The 19,360-nt window shown below is 42.9% G+C and overlaps 1 protein-coding gene across 1 annotated transcript in view; it reads left to right on the top strand.

Moving 5' to 3' along the window:
* Positions 1-19,360, top strand: part of LOC306967020 (semaphorin-7A) — a 140,053-nt gene that overhangs the window by 79,985 nt on the left and 40,708 nt on the right. Inside the window, exons 6-10 of the mRNA XM_079561902.1 lie at positions 4,714-4,821; positions 7,907-8,046; positions 10,583-10,761; positions 16,347-16,455; positions 17,259-17,463. Coding sequence (XP_079418028.1) covers positions 4,714-4,821; positions 7,907-8,046; positions 10,583-10,761; positions 16,347-16,455; positions 17,259-17,463 — 741 coding nt within the window. The remainder of the gene's footprint in view (positions 1-4,713; positions 4,822-7,906; positions 8,047-10,582; positions 10,762-16,346; positions 16,456-17,258; positions 17,464-19,360) is intronic.

Genomic DNA, 19,360 nt, shown 5'->3' with positions numbered 1-19,360 from the left:
TGAGAAGTTCCACATAAAACTAGCATCTACTTTCTTCAACTCAGCCAAACCACCTCGTGAATACCTGATCTCGTCTGATCTCGTCTGATCTCTGAGGCTGAACAGTTTGGGCCTATGGGCAGCACCAGGATGGGAGACTGTGTGGGGATACCTGGCGCCTGCGTGAGTTGGTGGCACAGACTGGCAGTTGCGCCTCGGTCCGCCCACGCGCATGAATCCCTAGTCTCTTTTCCGAAGCGCCTCGTGCGATTCGTGTCCGTGAAAAGCTCTATAAAATGACTCCTCTCAATCGCAAACGGAGATGAATCAAAACGTTCCCCTTCATTGGCTCCACACATCAGTAACCGTAAAGGCGGCCCTCACCAGCCTTAGATCAGAGCCTCCCAGTGTTAGTGAGGGAACAGCATAAACCAAAGCGGGTTGTTCTCGAGCAGTTATTCAGTAATCACACGACAGGAACACGGCGTCGTCTGAACCCCCCCCCCCCCCCCCCCCCCCCGCGCCTCTATCTGCACGGGGGTTGTTTGTGCAGAAGTCGAGGAGCTCTGTTTGCTCTGCGGGGGATGCTCATTGCGATTGGAGTCCATTTAGCAGCCAACGAACCGCTCCCGCACGCAAACGCTCTGATAATGATCTCTACTTACGAAGCCCCACTTTCCACTGCACTCTGGAAAAAAATGACTTCCAATCAAAACGGATCTACATTTGAGGAGTTTGGAGGTTTATTTGCTTATAAGGTCTGGATTTTCTCAGGCGTTTTCTTGTCATTTACCCCCCCCCAAAAAAAGGAAAATCGGGAGTGACTAAAACCAAAGAAAATGCAAAGTCTTGGATCACAGCGACGCAGATTGTACACTCAAGTCTATTTAGCAATCTCCCCAAAGGAATGTGGCCAACTGAATCATTCGTGCTTTCGCCAAGACCAAATCCAAATAGACTAAATAGAAATCTAGGTGTCATTTTAAACAGTGACTTCAATTTCAAAGCTCAAACATATTTTTATCAAAGCTGAGAGAGGCAAGACCTTGAAAAACTTGACAAAACCTAAAAGGAGATGCCACATAACTCCAATGTGTCGGTCCTTGTGTTGTGAAACGGCGCATTGATTTTAAAATCCTTTCATCAGTTTTTAAAATCCCTCAATGGAGTGGACCCTCAGCACTTATCAGAAATGTTCAATAAATACGTGCCTTCAAGTAAGGCTGGGCAATTCATCGAAATTTAATCAAAATCGCAATCTCTACTTTGGCCAATCTCAATAATCATCATGGGACTTTATAATCGACGGGTTTACAGCCATTTCTTTGGCACAAACACCTAGTTTGGGAGTTTGGTCGAGACAATGGAAGACTTTTCTGCGTTAAATGAGACTTGATGAAAGCATTTGTTTTTGTTTGAGCCGAAGTTTGAATAAAAGATGCATCTTATTTTGTGAATTGGCACGATGTTTTAAATGTAGTATGAACAAATAAAATTGAATCGAAAATCGAGATTGATCAATCTTTCACCTTCAAGACCCCTCTGATCACAGGATAAAGCATTTGCTCACTGTGCCCAGTAGGCTGCAGCAGCCTTTGGAGTAATCTCTCAGAGAATATAAAAGTAGTAGTGGAACAGCAGCAGGGTCATTTTTGCATTTTTTTGCTCATGCAGTATTCCCTCATTCACTGCACAGTCTGAGATTTGGGCAGTGTTGGGGGTAACGTATTACAAAAGTAAAGAGTTACAGAAATATATTGCTTTTTTCAGTAATATATTTATACTTTATTTATACAGTAATTTGTTTTATGAATATAACGTATAACTCAAACAAAGTAAGGTTATAAATTAGTCAATACAATTTAAGTTTGTAATTTAAAGGTCCTATATCATGCAAAATCGACTTTTTGGAGCTTTTAGCCATGTTGTTATGCTACTTCCTTATCAAAAACACCCCCAGAGTGGTTTGTGGCTTCATTCACGCAGTTCTCAGCAATCCTCCTGGGTGGGGGCGGAGTTAACCGAATCGAAGCGTTGTGTCTTCCGCGTTTGGAAAATAGCCCCAGAAAATAGTGCTCCATAGCGGAAGAGGTACAACATATCATATAAATGCCTATACTTTACTTTGGGATGGCTAAAATAGCATGATACAGATCCTTTAAGTAATTTGAGTTGCAAGTGCATAAACTGTTTGTATTGATATGCCAAACTTCCCACAAATATAATGCCTCAAACAAATCAAGTTGGACACTGGGGTATAAGCAGTTGCATGTCGTTAAAGGCCTAATGCGTAACATTTTGGCCTATTCTGTTGCCTCAGTACAAAACACGCTCCTGATGACCAGCTCGACACAGAAAATGCTATTACTGCAGTGGCTAATCAAAGAATAGATTTGGATGAGAACCTAAACTGTTTAAACGTCAAATTCTGCTGCCTTTAGTCGACATCTCCATGGAGACGAGCTGGAGACGTACCCACTCCCGGTCATGTCTTAGGAGAGCTGAGCCGCTCACAGCAAAGGCACTGGTTTGTTTGTGACATTTTTGAGGTATTTTTCAGTGATGAAAATATCTGTCATAAAATAAATGCTTGTATTTCAATGTTATTTACCGGGTCAAATTCTACACGGTGTGGCTTTAAAGTCATCTAAACATTTTAGTTTATATTTTGCCAAAAGTAACTCAAAGTAACTTAAGCCAGCTACATTTTTGAATCAGTGATATGTAATGCAAACATATAACATTTTAAAATATATAACAAGGCTACTAATATAGAATATGCTACATTTTGAATGTAATTTGCTCAACACTGGATTTGGGGACCTAAATGGTACATTTGGTGCAGCATGCTCACAAAGTTGCATATTTTTTTCATTTTTTTCAGGTAGCACTCACTGTTTAAGTTTAAGTTTAATGGTTTTGTATAGCCCAATATCACAACAGAAGCCGCCTCACAGGGCTGCACCGAACATTAAGGCAATAAAACAGAGCAATAAAGATGACAATTTAAAGTTCAGGTGAATCCAGGCAAATATAATGTCCAATAGGAGGTAGCGACGAGCAGTGTGGGTGTCCAGGGGCGGACTGGCCATATGTCCATTCTTGAAGAGCACAGAAGGGCCCCTCACTTTACCTTACCCTTGCCCTCGGGCGAAACCGAGCTTTACCCAAATCTAAAAGCTTAACCTCTTAACTCCCGCCTGAACCGAGAGGATCTTTTTCCTCACGTCATCACATTTTTTTCCCATCATTTTTTTTGTTGGATATTCAACTCATTTTTGTAACTTTTTTGGTCACATTTTTGTAGTTTTTTTGTCACATTTTTGTCAATTTTTGGTCAATTTTTTGTCTTTTTTTTGTAAATTTTTCGCCAATTTCTTGTGACATTTTTGTCATTTTTTTGTCATTTTTTTAATCAAATTTTTGTCATTTTTTTGTCACATTTTTGTCAATTTCTTGTGACATTTTTTTCCATCATTGTTTTCGTCTCAGTTCTGTTGCCATTTTCACAGCTTTTTTCCAGAAGCTTTTGGACTGGGGTAAAGCCAAACTGGAGAAAATGTGCTCGGTTCAGGTGGGAGTTAAGGGGTTAAAAGAAAAGCATCCAAAAACAAAAATGTGCTGGAAAAGCAACAAAAAAGTGACAAAAACACAACAAAATGGGACGAAAACGTGACGAAAAAGCGATGAAAAAACAACAACATGAAACCCCCCCCCCGAAAAACAAGAGACGAAAACACAACAAAAAGCCACAAAAAAGTGATGAAAATGTAATGAAAAAGCAGCAAAAACATGACAAAAACGCAGCGACAACGTGACAAAAAGTTACCATCACTTTTCTAGATTTGAGATTTCAAATGAGACGTTACAGTGTTGCTCTCCAGTCAAGAAGCTTTTACATTTGGGTAAAGCCGAACTGGAGAAAATGCTCTCGGTTAAGGCGGGGGGTAAGAGGTTAACATATGTATTTGTGGAAGTGTCGCATTTACGCTAATTTGAGCCAGGTTGAGCAGAGTCCAGGGCTGGTTTGCAGTCCCAGTCCGCCCCTGTGGGCGTCCCCCGTCCTTAGACTCTCCAGCACGGCAAGGAAAAACTCAAAAACCCGGCAGGAGAAAAGAGAAACCTTGGGGAGAACCACAGAAGGAGAGATCCACTCCCATGGACGGACAGGCTATAGAGACCCAGGGCCGAAGGATCCCTCAGCAGACGGGCCAAGATCACAGACCGTCCAGTCCTCAGATTCCAGAATATTTAGCACCTGCCCTGATAAATGACTCCCCTGTCTGTTCTAGTTTCAAGCCGTGTGACCATAAAAAGGGTGAATCTCAGTCAGAGGAAAGAACTCTTGTGATGTTGCGGTGTTGTGACCCAAAAGCAGGTTGAGAAGCCGCAATCGCCCTCATCAGATACGGCCACTTCAAAAACGGTTATTTCTCTTTTGCTGCGCACTCGGTGTCACTATGGAGACGGGGCCTAAACCGGAGGGCCGTGATTGGCGGAAACGCATTGCCACTTGATGTCTTCCTCCCTTGTAATGTTTATTCCAGAGTCCACAGCCTCCTGGGTCCACCGTCTTCAGTCTGTGTTTAATGTTCCCTCAGTGCGTCGCTTCCCCCTCCCCGCTCTCTCCCCCTCTGAAGCTCGTAGTCATCCATCAAAGCCGCCGTCTCGCTGAAAGCTTCTTCTTTTTTTTCCCCTCCCCTCCTCTTTCTTTCCTCTGCCTGTGTCTCTCAGATGGGAGTCTGTACTCGGCTCTCTCGTCAGTGGGAGGTCACGCCGGATCCATACGCCGCACATTTGGCTCCCAGAAGCTCCTGAAGACCGAGAACATTTGGCTGATGAGTGAGTAGGAGGAGAGTGGCACCAACACTGGCCGAGCACGAGCCTCATGAATATGGAAGTCACGGTCCTGCAAGAGCCCGGTGCATGGAAATATAGAGGTTTTAGAAATGGCATTATGTAACAAGGCCGCGCATTAGCCCTGCAATATCGTAGCACAAAGGACCAAATGCACTATACGAAGCATTAGACCTTGGTTCACTGCTGTACGACACACTATTTATTTCTTTTTCAGTTATTTGTGGTTGGAAGTTTTTATAGGGTAACCTTCTTTTTGCCTCATAAGAATATGTTGTAAAAAAAGTAAAATGTGATGTAATGTGTATTATATGTGTATTTTGCCTCACACAACATTCTTTATTTAAGGGATATTTCAGGATTTTTTGACATAGGGCCTCATTTCCTAGTTATCCAGAGTGTTGCTGATTTCTGGAGATATATTTTTTGTAATTCAAGCAGTTCTTATATTTGAAGAGTTTCGTGGCGCTAGGCTAGTGCAAGGCTAGCGCATTTCTACGGTATCAGCTAGCCTGCATTAAAAACAGTCTGACCTGCTCCACAGAGCACCTGAGGCAAATCACTTATAACGCCAGACTAACCATATAAATGTTTGTGTCAATAGAGTAATCTTAACCATTTTGCATTTAAAAGACCTTCTATTTGAGCAGCATCAGCTTTGTGGTTGTATAAGCGACGCAGCGGCGGAGTGATCTGCTAGAAAATAGTCCCTCAAAATGCGATCATTCATGTGATGCAAGGTCAGTTATATTCCAAAAATTATTCTATCGACACAGACATTTATATGGTTAGTCTGGCGTTATAAATGATTTGCCTCAGGTGCTCTGTGGAGCGGGTCAGACTGTTTTTAATGCAGGCTAGCTGATACCATAGAAATGCACTAGCCTAGCACAAGCCTCGCACCACGAGACTCTTCAAATATAAGAACTGCATGAATTACAAAAAAAATATCTCCAGAAATCAGCAACACTCTGGACAACTAGGAAATTAGGCCATATATCAAAAATCTTGAAATATCCCTTTAACTAGTCTGTAAGATTGCAAAGTAAGAAAGCCCTTTTGCAAAATGGGGAGACGAGGAACAGAGTTTTCACAAGTAAATGATCAAGCTCCTCCCCCTCCCTCCTGATTGGAAAAATATCAAACATGTTTGAAAACCCTTTCACTCGTATGTTCATCGTGAGCCGACTCGTAGCCTCCTGTACACTGCACAAAAGGGACGCACGGAGAGGCTGAAAGATCGTAGGACTTCAAAATAGTCATGCATAGGGACGGGACCGAAAAGCTCCGGTCGGGGGCAGTGTTAATTTTGACAACATATTTTAATTTAGTTTTAGTCTTTTGACAAAAGTGTAATTCAATTTTAGTCGAGATTTAGACCAAAAAATATATTCAATTTTAGTCTAGTTTTTGTCGACTAAAATTTAAGACAAATTTAGTCGACTTTACGTTTATAATATTCATTATAATCATATTTAATCTTGTTCCTCTGCTTTATGGAGCTGCTCTCACATGAACAAAGCTCAGAGCTGATCCTTTGGCTGAGAATTTACATGATCTGAGGCTCTTTCAGACAAGTCAATAGAAGTTTGGATGATTTTAGTCTCTCCCTTTCATTTTTATTTAGTCTTATTTTAGTCGACTAAAATATCTGGACATTTTAGTCATAGTTTTAGTCTCATGAAAGACTTTTAATTTCGTTTTAGTCCAATTTTAGTCGTCAAAATGATCACTTTGACTAAAATTAAGACGAAGAAGATTAAATATTTTAGTCGACGAAATTAACATTGGTCAGGGGCGGTATCTAAAAACTCAAATTCTTTCGGTGCCAACTTTCGGTTCTTCTTCCTTTCCAGACAGCAATATATGATCCGCAGGAAGTCTTAAAAAAAAAATCAACACCAGCATGTGAGTAGATAATGAGCCGCTTCAGCGCAAATGGAGCAAAGAAAAGCTGTAACTTTCTACACTTTTGTAATAGAGATGGCAGGACTGAGCCAGGACTAAACCAGGACTGAACAAAAAACTTTCAGGCAAATTGAAAAGCAAAACCAAGCAGTGACAGTAAGAATGTCTCTCTACCTTTATCGACAGACCCGGAGGCTGAGCTTACGTGCTGTTGTTTACAACTTTACAAGCAGCTGCAGCGAGGGGAATATCAAAGATTGTTTGTGGAAAAGTGAGCCCCCACACCATGTAAGGATCTTTGACGTGTGAAGTGCATTCGCTTCATCAAAGTGCGTTTAGAAAAGTTTAGCTGAAAGAAACCGTGTCATGATGTGGATCTGTTTCTGCAGCTCAGGAGGCAATAATGTTCTTTCTCTCTTTAGTAACACTTTGTGAGACGAGAAATGGGTCTATTTTGAGCAAAAACAAGTGTTGCGTTAAATTTTTTTAGCGTGTTTACCAGTGTCTGCCTCTGCTTCCTGGGAACACTTTACATTTACATTACATTCTGCTACAGCCCTATTGAGGATTGATTTCTTCCAGAACGTATCACCCGACCAAACTGGGCACTCAGCATTTTACAGTGCAGTGAATTAAAATGTGTTCAAAGACAGTTTATCATTTAACATTTACTTTCCTTTTGCCATTTGTGAAGAAAAAAAACACGAGGCGCTGTCAAACATTTGAACACATCTGTCCTTGACTAGAACTGGAATCTCTAAAAGCTTTTGTGCCTTTTTTGCTATTGGATTCAGACGTACTCTAGCTGTTTCCACTTGTGCGGAAGAAAATGAACAGGTCACAGACTACATTTCTCTGATTGGTTCTGCCCATTCTGGTTAGTCCTGCTTTGTAACAACCGACTTTCTCTGGAGCACACAATGAGAACACAATGAGACAGGAGCAGCCAGTTCGTAAATATATCGCACACTACTTCCATTTAAACAGCAGCGACCTCGATCGATATCCCGTTACTCTAAAATCTGTATTCCCCGGACGCCGCGCTGTAACCGTGGCACCTTAATGCGCTCTCATCAGATAATAGCATATCGATCGGCACAAAAAAGGGAAAAGTGGGAGACATTCGGACTGCGCACACTCACGCTTGTGCCGGTTCTGTCAGATCCGCAGTTTGCCGGAGCGGCCATGATCCCCACGTCCTTCAGAGACAAAGAGGAGATGTATTTCTTCTTCAGCGAGTTCAACAAGACGGCGCGAGTGGACGAGGAGCCGTTCCGCGCCCGCATCGGAAGAGTCTGCATGGTAAGAGAACACGACAGACCACCACACAAACTGAAACCGAAAGAGTTGACGAGTTTGGATCATCTCTGTGCCGAGGATCACGAGGTTGAGGCTAAAGCTGACCGCCGCTAGCGAAAAGCCCTTAACCACAACCCGCAACAATGGCATTAATGAGCTTTACACAATCTTTAGTTTTGAATAGCAAAATTGTCCCCCCATTAGTGGCGTATTTGAACGGCTCTTCAAGGTGAATGGTTCGAACCGGATCTCAATTGTGGAAAGAGCCGGATCATTGTTTCAGTCAATTTGACCCAGAACTCGTCAATTCAAAGATGTTGGTTGATTCCCTGACCACCATGTGACACCCTTAAAGGGGGGGTATTATGCAAAATCAACTTTTTCAAGCTTTACATCATGTTATTATGTCATTCCCTCATTAAAAACATGCCTGAAGTGTTGCCTTGGCACATTCACGTATTTTTGAGTAATCTGTAAAAACTCTGATGGCGGCCATTTTAGGGATAGGTTTGCCTGAGTCCTCCTAGGAACGCCCCCACCTCCTGGAGACGCCTCCGAGCTTTCGTCATCAGCCGAGTAACCAACCACTGCTCCTCAGCAGAACCCCCTCCCCACTGATGCCACAGACAGCGTGTGGAGGGGGCGTGTCGGAAAGGCTCAGAGGTTCTTAAAGAGACAGACGCCTATTTCAAGACATTCACTGCAGCCATTTTGAGAGAGCAATTTTATACAAGGCAGTTATTCTAATTTACTGCATTTACAGACCAACAGAAGGTTTGGTCATCATTGTAGTGTGTTATAGACTGGTGCTATGTGATTGAAAAAAGCATAATACCCCCGCTTTAAAGGAATAGGCCACCGTTTTTACATACTGAGATATGTTCTTACCTTAGCTTAGACGAGTTCTTTGGTATCTGTCTGGACTTCACCCGTGCCTTCAGTCACATAAACACAGCGCTGACGGCGGCCTCCCCCCCTCTCCTCTATATACTACAAAGTATAACTACACAAAATTAAACAATGTGGATTTTCTAAGCGGATGTAAGGGGGAACTATATTGTGAGGCGTAGTAATACCAGGAGTAGTTCTGCGCGGATTTCAAACAACTCTAAGGCTAAATGCTAACGCCGTCTGTGCTGTGTTTACGTGATTGAAGGCCAGACCAGACAGGTACTAAAGAACTCTTCTAAGCTCAGGAAGAACATATCTCAGTATGTAAAAACGGTGGTCTGTTCCTTTAAGTTTGAGTGTTGCAAAAAGTAATTGAGAAATTAGTATAGTTCCTTGAAATGAGTGGATTTGTCCTTGATTTGAGTAATCGATTTCAAGAAATCTGTCTATGAGGCAACTTTTTACACTGAAAATCATCATCAACAACAATCTTATTTCAAGCATTTAGGAACATTAGGATTTGTGATGAGATTTTTTTGGACACATTTCTTGAAATGAGTTACTCAAACCAAGGGCAAATTGACTTATTTCAAGAAGATTTTACTCAGAAAACCCTTATGTGTATAGCTTTCTTCTGGGTGTGTCCAATCAACATTTGTCTGACATGTTGCTAAAAAGGGGCTAGATAGAAGTTGGCCATTTTATACTCACTACTGCCACCTCAGGACATACGTGTAACTGCACCTTCTATATTAAGCTCGTACATGACAACAACCTTTTGAGTGACAGTGCAGGATTTTAGAGGCAGTTGTGGTGAACAGGTCTGAGCTCTTTTTACACTTTGGGACATGGCTGAAACGTGTAGAGGGAGGAAACTTTAGGGAGGAACTTTATCAAGTATCGCAATACTTTCAATTCTTGTGTTTGGAGGCCTTTTTATCCTGCACTGTTTTCCAGTAACAGCACTTTGTTACATTTTGTATTAATGCACTTTTCAAACTTCACACTTCAATAAATGTCAAATGGCATTTGGTTTATTAACTTTGGACACATGACTTTTTACTAGTGATGGGACTCGATTAAAGATTTTAATTGAGTTAATTTTGGCCTTTGTGATTAATTAATTGCAATTAATCGCATTTAAGCATCAATTATTTAGGGGTTCTATTTATTTTTAGAGGTATATTTTAGATGCTTTATGTATTTTTCTACATTTTAGCAGAACACAGTATTTGTCAGGCCTGTGTGATCATTTCAAACACTTCAAAGACAAGACTGATCTTTTCACATGTCGGCGCTTAACTGTGTGAATAAACAAGTTTGACAGTCAAAATTGTTTTTGGCTTCATGTGTTGTTTGTGCCTAAGCAACATCTGCAGGAAAAAGGAAACGGAAGTGACGAAAGTAAATTGTAATTCATTTCGATTAATATTTTTAATTGCACTAAACCTTGTGTAATTAATTAATCGTAATTAATCTAGTAAAGTCCCGGTCCTACTTTTTACACACTACTTGTAATTTTGTTCCCTCACGACATAAAAACAAACTAATAAACATAATAACAAACTAACTTTTAGTATTGATGGCACTGAACCCATACACGTGTGCAGACCTAATGCAGATTTGCGTGTGTGTATGTCTACATCAGGTGGATGAGGGAGGTGTCAAGCCCATCCTGGCAGACTCTTGGACCACGTTCCTGAAGGCCCGGGTCATGTGCGGAGCAGGGAACACCCAGCAGCAGTACAACAACCTCAAACAGGCCGTGGTGCTGACAGCCCAGGACAAGAGGGCGGGGGTCCTCTACGGACTCTTCTCCAACGCCTGGTGAGTGGGAAACCGAGGGAATCGTCTCACCACACGGCTGTACGGTTTTATTGACGCCAAAACAACGGGCGCTTTTATTGAAACTCATGAACAGCACGGCGATGGAACACGAGGTTATGCTGCCACAAGACTTACACAAACAAATATTTAAAGGCTTTAGTGCTTGGTTGTTTTGCTTTCCAGATTGATGCAACTGCGCCAATGTCGTTTGCTCCGTCAATCTGGTCGGATGTGGCCGGGTCCGAGTCGCCCTCATGTTCTTATCGTTCAATCCAAGCCCGTGTCACTTCTGACTAGCTCGAGGCAAGCCCACGTCCATGTTCTTCAATTTTTTGTTCCAAGATCTGAATGTGCCAGTCTGAGTCCAAGTGTCCAGCCCATTTAAGAAGAGTTTTCTTTTTACACTGCCTGACCGAAAAAAGAACCAAAAGGTCATCTTGGAGTACGCCAGGGAAGGAGAAGAAACACATTAACGGAATAACCGGGTCATTCAGGATCTTCAGGTCGTTCAGCTGATCTCATTCTTTGGGCACTGATCAACTACGGCAGCCCCAGATCAGAACAGTTAGCAACGTCCAGGTGATGACTTTGTTTTTGGTCAACTCTGATAACGCTGAACTGCCCATGAACTTCAATCATTATACTGTATCTATTCAGATGTTGGCAGGACTTGAGCTCTAAAAAAAATCGAGTCCGAGTCCAAGTCTGAACCTTAAAGTGACCTTCGGAAACTATAGAATAAGTCTGAGTGGAGTCTACAGTCAACAGTTGGATGTTCCGGCCGTGTTCCCGAGTCCCGTAAATGACTTGGAAAACGAGTGACAAGTCCTACATTCCGCTGACTACATCATTATTTCATTTTTACCGCGCTATAACTGGATTCTAAGTTCTCCAGCCACCGGCATATACAACTTTTGACAGGCCAGATCCGTTCTTTTCTACAATATATCAACAGCTCCGTAATTGACACTAGTTTCAACCATAATCTCCGGCGCGCACAGGCAGATTTACATGCACACTCCCCCTCACTCACTGTCTCCTTACATCAGCTCCAAAAGCGTCTTGTCACTAATGGTTTCGATTTCATTCCGCCGGAGTGGCAGTTTTCCGTGCGAGCGACAATCTGCCAAATAATCGTCCCCAAAGTTGGCAAATCCTGTCACGCTGATTGCAGCTCTCAGACTCATGACATCTGATAATACAAGTGCATCACAATGTGGTGTCAATTACCGCAGGAGGGGAGCATGAAATTACGCGCCGTGGTTCTAATTTGCACTGGGGATTTTTGCCGTTTCGTAAAAACATTTTTTTTTTTTTTTACGTTCTGAACTATAAAAGTTGTAGCACATGTTCTAAGTGCAATCCAGGAGCGTTAATGTTCGAGATAGTATTTATGAATGTGAACTGAATGTGCTGTATATTATGGAGGTTCTTAAGCGGTATTCAGATCTGTGGGAACTTGATTTGGTTTAGGGCTGAGAGACGGAAAAAAAAAGCTTTATCTGTACTGTATGTATTTTCTATTTATTAATGGTGCCTGTAATGCATTAACTATCCACTAGGGGTTGCTGCAGCGTCCTCAGCACCCTAGGGTCCCATGGCCTTTTTTTTCTCTATTTTCTTTTGTGCGTGTTTTTAGTGAATGGTGTCACATGAACCAGGCCCCATATTGGCTTATGTGTCAATTCAAATAATGTTAAATTGAACCTGAATTGAAATCACAAAGATGCCGAGTTGAAACTTTCAGTTTGTATGGAAGTGCTGCTGGACAAAAAGGACATTTGGTGTAATTATGTCATTTCAAACTTTAACAAATAGATATTGATCAGTTCCTGCCATAAAGAGCTGTGCTCACTACTCCACCTACTGACAATAAAAATTCAAAAAGACGTAGCTGAGGGCGGCTTTAACAAATAAGATATCCAACATCCTCTCTGAAAAATCTTTGTAACTAATACGTCAACAAAATACAACGATAAATTTAAACCATCCATCCATCCATCCATTTTCTTCCGCTTTATCCGGGGCCAGGTCGCGGGAGCAGGAGTCTCAGCTGAGATGCCCAAACTTCCCGATCCACACACACCTCCTCCTGCTGTTCGGGGGGGACCCCGAAGCGACACCAGGCCAGCTCGGAGACATAGTCCCACCACCGTGTCCTGGGTCTTCCACAAAGCCCTGTCCCACTAGGACATGCCTGGAACACCTCCCGCAGGAGGCGACCAGGAGGCATCCGGAACAGATGCCCTAGCCACCTCAGCTGCTCCTTTCGACGTGAAGGAGCAGCGACTCTACTCCGAGCTCCTCCCGGGTAACTGAGCTCCTCACCCGATCTCGGAGGGTGCGCCCAGCCACCCTGCGAAGGAAACTCATTTCAGCCGCTTGTATTCGCGATCTTGTCCTTTCGGTCATGACCCAAATCTCATGACCATAGGTGAGGGTGGGAACGTAGATCGATCGGTAAATCGAGAGCTTTGCCCCGACTCAGCTCCCTCTTCACCACGACAGACCGATACAGCGACCGCATCACTGCTGACGCCGCACCGATCAGTCTGTCGATCTCACGCTCCATCCGCCCCTCACTCGTGAACAAGACCCCGAGATACTTGAACTCCTCCACTTGAGGTAAGGACTCCCCACCGACCTGTAGAGGGGAAACCACCTTTTTCCGGTGGAGAACCATGGCCTCAGATTTGGAGGTGCTGATCCTCATCCCGGCCGCTACACACTCGGCTGCAAACCGCCCCAGAGGAGCCGAAGGTCCCGGTTTGTTGAAGCCAACAGAACAACATCATCCAGCAGAGATGAGATCCGGAGGCTCCCAAACCGGACACCCTCCGGCCCCTGGCTGCGCCTAAATTTAAACCATTACCGTTCAATATATATGCAATTTTGGCAATTTTTATGCAAGGAACCTTATTTTCACATGAAAGAATTCATTGAAAGAACACTCCCAATACTTTTTTCTCTCATATTTACGCAGCCAAAGTTTCAGATTGATATCTCTACACCCCCACCCCCCTCGTCTCTTCGCCTGCAGTGTCTCGCCTTAAAGTTTTCCTTTAAATTTGTCACTGCAACCAATTTGTTTCTTGTCCTAGTTGAATTGTCCCAAATGGCTTTGTCTATTAGGATAACCTGCAGCTCCAAAAAACAGCCAGAGGAGCAATGAAAGTAAGAGAAAAGATATGGCTCGGGGAACTCTCCCGTTGATCTGATCCCTTCTGAAATATTGTCTGTTACATCTCCGCATCCAAGATGGGAGCTCGTGGTTGAAGCAAAAAAGCCTGATTTAATGAGAGGAGTCTGGAGTTGGCACACACATCGCGACTCACATTTCTCCCTCCAGTTCATTTGCATAGATCTCTGTGTAATCCATCAGACTCTCTTGTCTCTGCATTTGAAGGTCAATTATGTCTAGACAGTCCTTGCAACAGACTGCCCTCCCCCAGGATGATGTCAGACACTCCTACCTTCACCACCAATGCCATGGCTACTACGAAGCTGTGACTCAGATGTCAATATTGCCGATGCACAGATGCAATGAGCAATGTTTTTTGATGGGGTTCAAACATGCAAAGCTAAATCATTCAGAGCAGCCATTGAAATGAAGATTTTCATGCCTGGGTTACAAAGCGGATAATGTGGAGGAAGTGTCTTGCCCAAGGACACTAAAACATTATGAGCTTGATGAATATATCATGCGATTGTTGGAGGGTAATCACCCTACAACGCGACAACCATAGATTTAAAAAAAAAATTATTAGACAAAATATCTTAAAATTGCATGATCTTGTTGATGTTTACACAGCAGTTGTGATGTACAAAGCTCACAATCTCAGGCTCCCTCAGTGTTTACAGGAGATGTTTCAAACTAGAGAATCTATAAACAACCTTAGAGGAACTGATCTGCTACTAAAACCTATGGCGCACAGTAACACTAAGAGGAGGTGTTTATCAGTTAAAGGCGTTGATCTATGGAACGGTTTATCTATTCAACTTAAGGGCTCCAAAACTATTAAAGCATTTAAGAAAATGTATAAGTTAAACATGATAGAGAAGTATAGAACACTTGAATGAAGACTATTAGAAAAGAAGTCGATCGAGGATACATGGCATCATTTCTGATTGTTGAAGTTTACGTTTTGTGCTTAAGTGTTTCCATCGTTGGTATTAGAGAAAGTGTATAATGTGTCATCTTTGGACACAGAGTCATAGTTTGTAAAAGGGGTTTAGGCAGAATAAGTCTTCAGCCTAAACCCCTTTCGATCCGGCATCATTTAGCACTTAAATTCTTAATGCATGTGTTTTCTTATTGTATAATGTCTAAGATCTTTGGAAAACATGTGATTTAAATGTTCATAACGACCGAAGAAAATAAATTAACTATAAAAAAAATAAAAATAAAAAAATTCAATAGAAAGGCCATTAGATCCTAACGTACGCAACATTACAGAATTCAATTGCCTGTTCTGTTAGCATTAGCCACCAAACATGACAAAATATGAACGGTCCAAATGTGTGTGGCTGTCGTCAACACATCGACCACATTTGCATGAAGCCTAGTCAGAAATATAGACCGTCAATAGCGAATAGTTTCCATAAACCACAAATCTAATGGACTTTACATTGAAACGTTTTTTGCATTTTGTCTTTGTCTTAACTTTTTTGCTATTTATATTTTTATATTAATCTTATTCTGAATAGTGGAACTGACTCCAAAAACCAAAACAAATTGCTAGCATGAGCGAGGTAGCATGAGCGAGCTAGCATGAGCTAGCAAGCATGAGCGAGTAAGCATGAGCGAGCTAGCATGAGCGAGCTAGCATGAGCGAGCAAGCATGAGCGAGCTAACATGAGCGAGCTAACATGAGCGAGCTAGCATGAGCGAGCGTTCAGTGGGGGCTAGCACTGAGCACTATGGGGCGCCCTAAGTCCATCGCCATTGACGGTCATGGATAGAAATCACTACTGAATGCACTGACCTTTTGAGGTTTTACTTTAGACAAAAAATAGTGTATAAAATCGGCCTCTGAGCTTGATGCTAAATCATATTTGGCTATGTTTTCTGGTTTGGTGGGGTTGGATATGTATCCAGTGCCCACTAGATCTCTTTTAAAGTAAAGCTTACACACACAAATTGAATTAGAACGATAGCTTCATGAGGCAATCTTTTACAAATCACAATAGGAATTTGAATTTTGTTTGGACACAATGGGTTAAAGTCCAGTACAGGTTGTCGTCTTTACTGGTTTGTTTTGAATTGAAGATATTTCGCCGCTCGTCTGAACGGCTCCATTGCTTCAACTGTTTAGTTCTGGCCTTTTATACTCTTCCAAAAAGTGGGGAGTCAGACGTGCCATTAGGCCTGCCTTTCTGTTGTCACCTTGTTATCAAATGACATGGGATGACAGGCTCAGGTAATAAAGGGCTCTTAATTGTGTCATTAGGCAAAAACTTTGAGCGCGTGGCTTGTGTAAGGAGGATAAGGACCTTTATATCTAAGGCGCTATCATTATCACTGAAATACGCCTTCGTCTGAATGTCACCGCTGAATGTGTTAACTCCTCTCTGTTCTCTTTCAGGGGCAAAACCGTGATTTGTGCCTACTCCATTGAAGACATAGACCAGGCCTTCTCTACGTCCAAGCTCAAGGGCTACAGCAGTCCATTAACCGGAGTGCGCCCCGGCATGGTAATCCACTTCTCCTCTCCTCTCGCCTCCGTTCCAAGTGCAAGTGCATGAGTCAGCCACGCTTTCATGACGGATCATAAAAGACAAGCAATTTTAATATCTTAGTCAGAGGCCTTGTGCTTCTTTCTGTTTTTAATGGCTTGTGTTTATACTTCAGACTCAAGAGCCTTCCCCAACCCGAGTCCTGCCTTTGTCGATTCTTTAGAAAGTAATTTAACAAACTCAGGTTATTAGATTATTCTAATTGGAAAGCAACATTTGAAACTTTCACAGGGATGTTCAAGGGGCCCTACTCAACTCTTCCCCCACCTAAAAACATAAATCAATATGACTAAAGTTGAATTTTCAATGTTTTTTATTTTTTCGTTCTTGCCTTTTTGCTGCTTAAATATTTAGTATTTGAAAAAGCTGAAATCCTGAATACTTCTATTCATTTACTGTACTAATCATGTCAAGATATGTCATAATCCTGAGACAAAAGACAAAAGCTGTCAGATCTCATCGCAGTCTTTGAATGAAGCAAGTCTCAAAGAAGACATGTTTTGGGTCCTGAGGCCAAAGCAAGAGATTATGATTTTGTAATGGGCTGGGAGAAACTCTAACTAAAGATAACGGTCATAAAAGGGAAGAAAAAGATCACTTTTGGGGGTTCTGACAGATGGCCTCTTTGCAGTGTTTCAGTATTGTGGTAAACCTGTTGGAAAATCATGCCTATTCTTATTCTAACACAAAACCCAAACCAACGTTAATGTCATACTTGATGTCAGAGTCTCAAACTTACCCTTGCCCCTCTCTCTCGCCAGTGTGTGCGCAAGAACTCCAGCGGGGGCCACAACGACATCAAGAACTTGGGGGTGATCCGGTACCACCCGGAGATCGAAGACGTGATCCGGCCCGTCGGCATCGCCCCGCTGGACCTGCCCACGGACGACCAGATCAACCACGCCGTGGCCGACATCGTGCTGGCCGTCAACGACGAGCACTACAGCGTCCTGTACCTCGGAACAGGTCAGTGGTTTAACCGGGGACTGAGACGGACCTGACAAATAACGAACAGTGAAACTTTCCCGCTTTGACCTCGGCAGGTAGAGGAGTTTGCTATGCTATGGGGAGGGTGAGGTGGCTGACGGTTACTTTGATCTGGCGTAAAGGGAATGGACAAAGGTTTGGACACTTTGTTAAAGGCGAGACACTGCAGGTGAATAGGGAAAAATATATATTTAGAGGTATTGATTTGAAACTTTTGCTAGCGATTACTGTCATGAATATGAGGAAATAATGTACTGTAAGTTTTCTGTCATTTCATGTTTTCATATAAAACTATGTGGCTTATACAGTATGTGACCAGTAACAGGAATCAGGGACACATGTCGGTTCTGGGGCATTTTGAGCTTTTCACAACAATGTGTAACCCATGGAAATCTGATAATATTTGGAGACGTAGCAGCGATTTGAATTTAACAGCTCCAGAAAGCCAAAAGGGCAGAAAAACCCCTCTGAAGTTTTGGGCTGGTCTCACCTCTCTCTGCTGTTGAGAATGACAATAGGGCTCATTTACATGTCATTTAGATAAACCATAGCTCCCCACTCTCATGTCATGTTACGTGTATGTTGTTGCTATACTGTATGTGTATGTTGGGCCATAGTGATGTAGATCATGGACATAGTGTAGCCTACTCTTTTATTTACTTTACAGTCAAAATGCTGCGTGCTTCTCCCATAGCTTCTTCCCAGTCCCTCTGCTGCCTGTGTTAGCTAGGCCTCCCTGAGCTGCTGGAGGCTCGCGCTGAGAGAGTTACAGACTCCAGACATGACTAAAGTTATAACTTTAGACAGGATTCCTGTACTACGTTTGTAATGCACGACAGGCCGATCGCATTGTTTACGTTTCTCTGCACACACCCAGCGTAACTTTATCTAACCATAAAACTGAAACTATGAGGCGGATCTTTCTCAAATGAGAAGTGGCTGAAAGCTAGGGATGCACTGACGACTTTTATGTATTAGTTTAAGCTTGTAGAGATTTTGATGTTCATTCCTCATGGACTACATGACTGTCTCCCATACAGAGAGATCATTAGTGATCACATCATCATTACTGCCATGGACAATGACTACGTTATATTATCCTTAACCTGCACACACAGCTTACGACCAAAAACAAAACGCAAACAAGTCCAACTCACTGAACACACACAGCAAACAGATACATGGCCATCCATCCATCCATCCATCCATCCATCCATCCATCCATCCATCCATCCATCCATCCATCCATCTTCCACTTTTCCGTTTCTGGGTCGTGGGGGCAGCTGTTGGAGTTGCCCAAATCACATTGCACCAGCCCCTATGGCTCCTCTTACAGGTGGTGGGTCCATAGAAGGACGGCCTCACGATTAACGGGGCCTGTTGGTCTCTCATAAGGGGCTTCTGAACCGCTCTTTGTCTGACCCGTCACCTATAGGACCTGTTTGCCATGGGAGACCCTACCAGGGGCACGAAGCCCCCGACAACAGAGCCCCCAGGATCATCGGGTGCTCAAACATCTGACGTAATCTTTGCATGCCTTCTGCTCAGCAAACCTTTGGTAAATCCTTTTTCGTTGCTTAGTTCTTTTCAGTGTAGAGTTTGGCAAATCCGCGCTACATCTTTCTGTCTTAAAACACGCTCTGAAGGCAAGGAGCTGGTTCGGGAAACGTAACGGTCAGCAGGGGGCGCTGTGCATGATTACAGCCAGGGCATCATCAGTCGCACTGGAAAAGTTAGCCTGGAAAAGTTCACTGGTTTCACGCAGAAAAGCAAACCTCTGTAGTCGTATCCAGCGTTAGCATTCGGCTATTCAGAGCGCTATCAACAGCAGCCGGCCTGCGTGCGACACATGGGGAAGTGTTGCATAGTCACGAAG

The sequence above is a fragment of the Gobius niger genome, assembly GCF_951799975.1.
Source record: "Gobius niger genome assembly, chromosome: 8".
Classification (NCBI taxonomy): Eukaryota; Metazoa; Chordata; class Actinopteri; order Gobiiformes; family Gobiidae; genus Gobius; species Gobius niger.
Note: the sequence above shows the minus strand (reverse complement) of the source record. Positions and strands in the feature narration are given on the sequence as shown.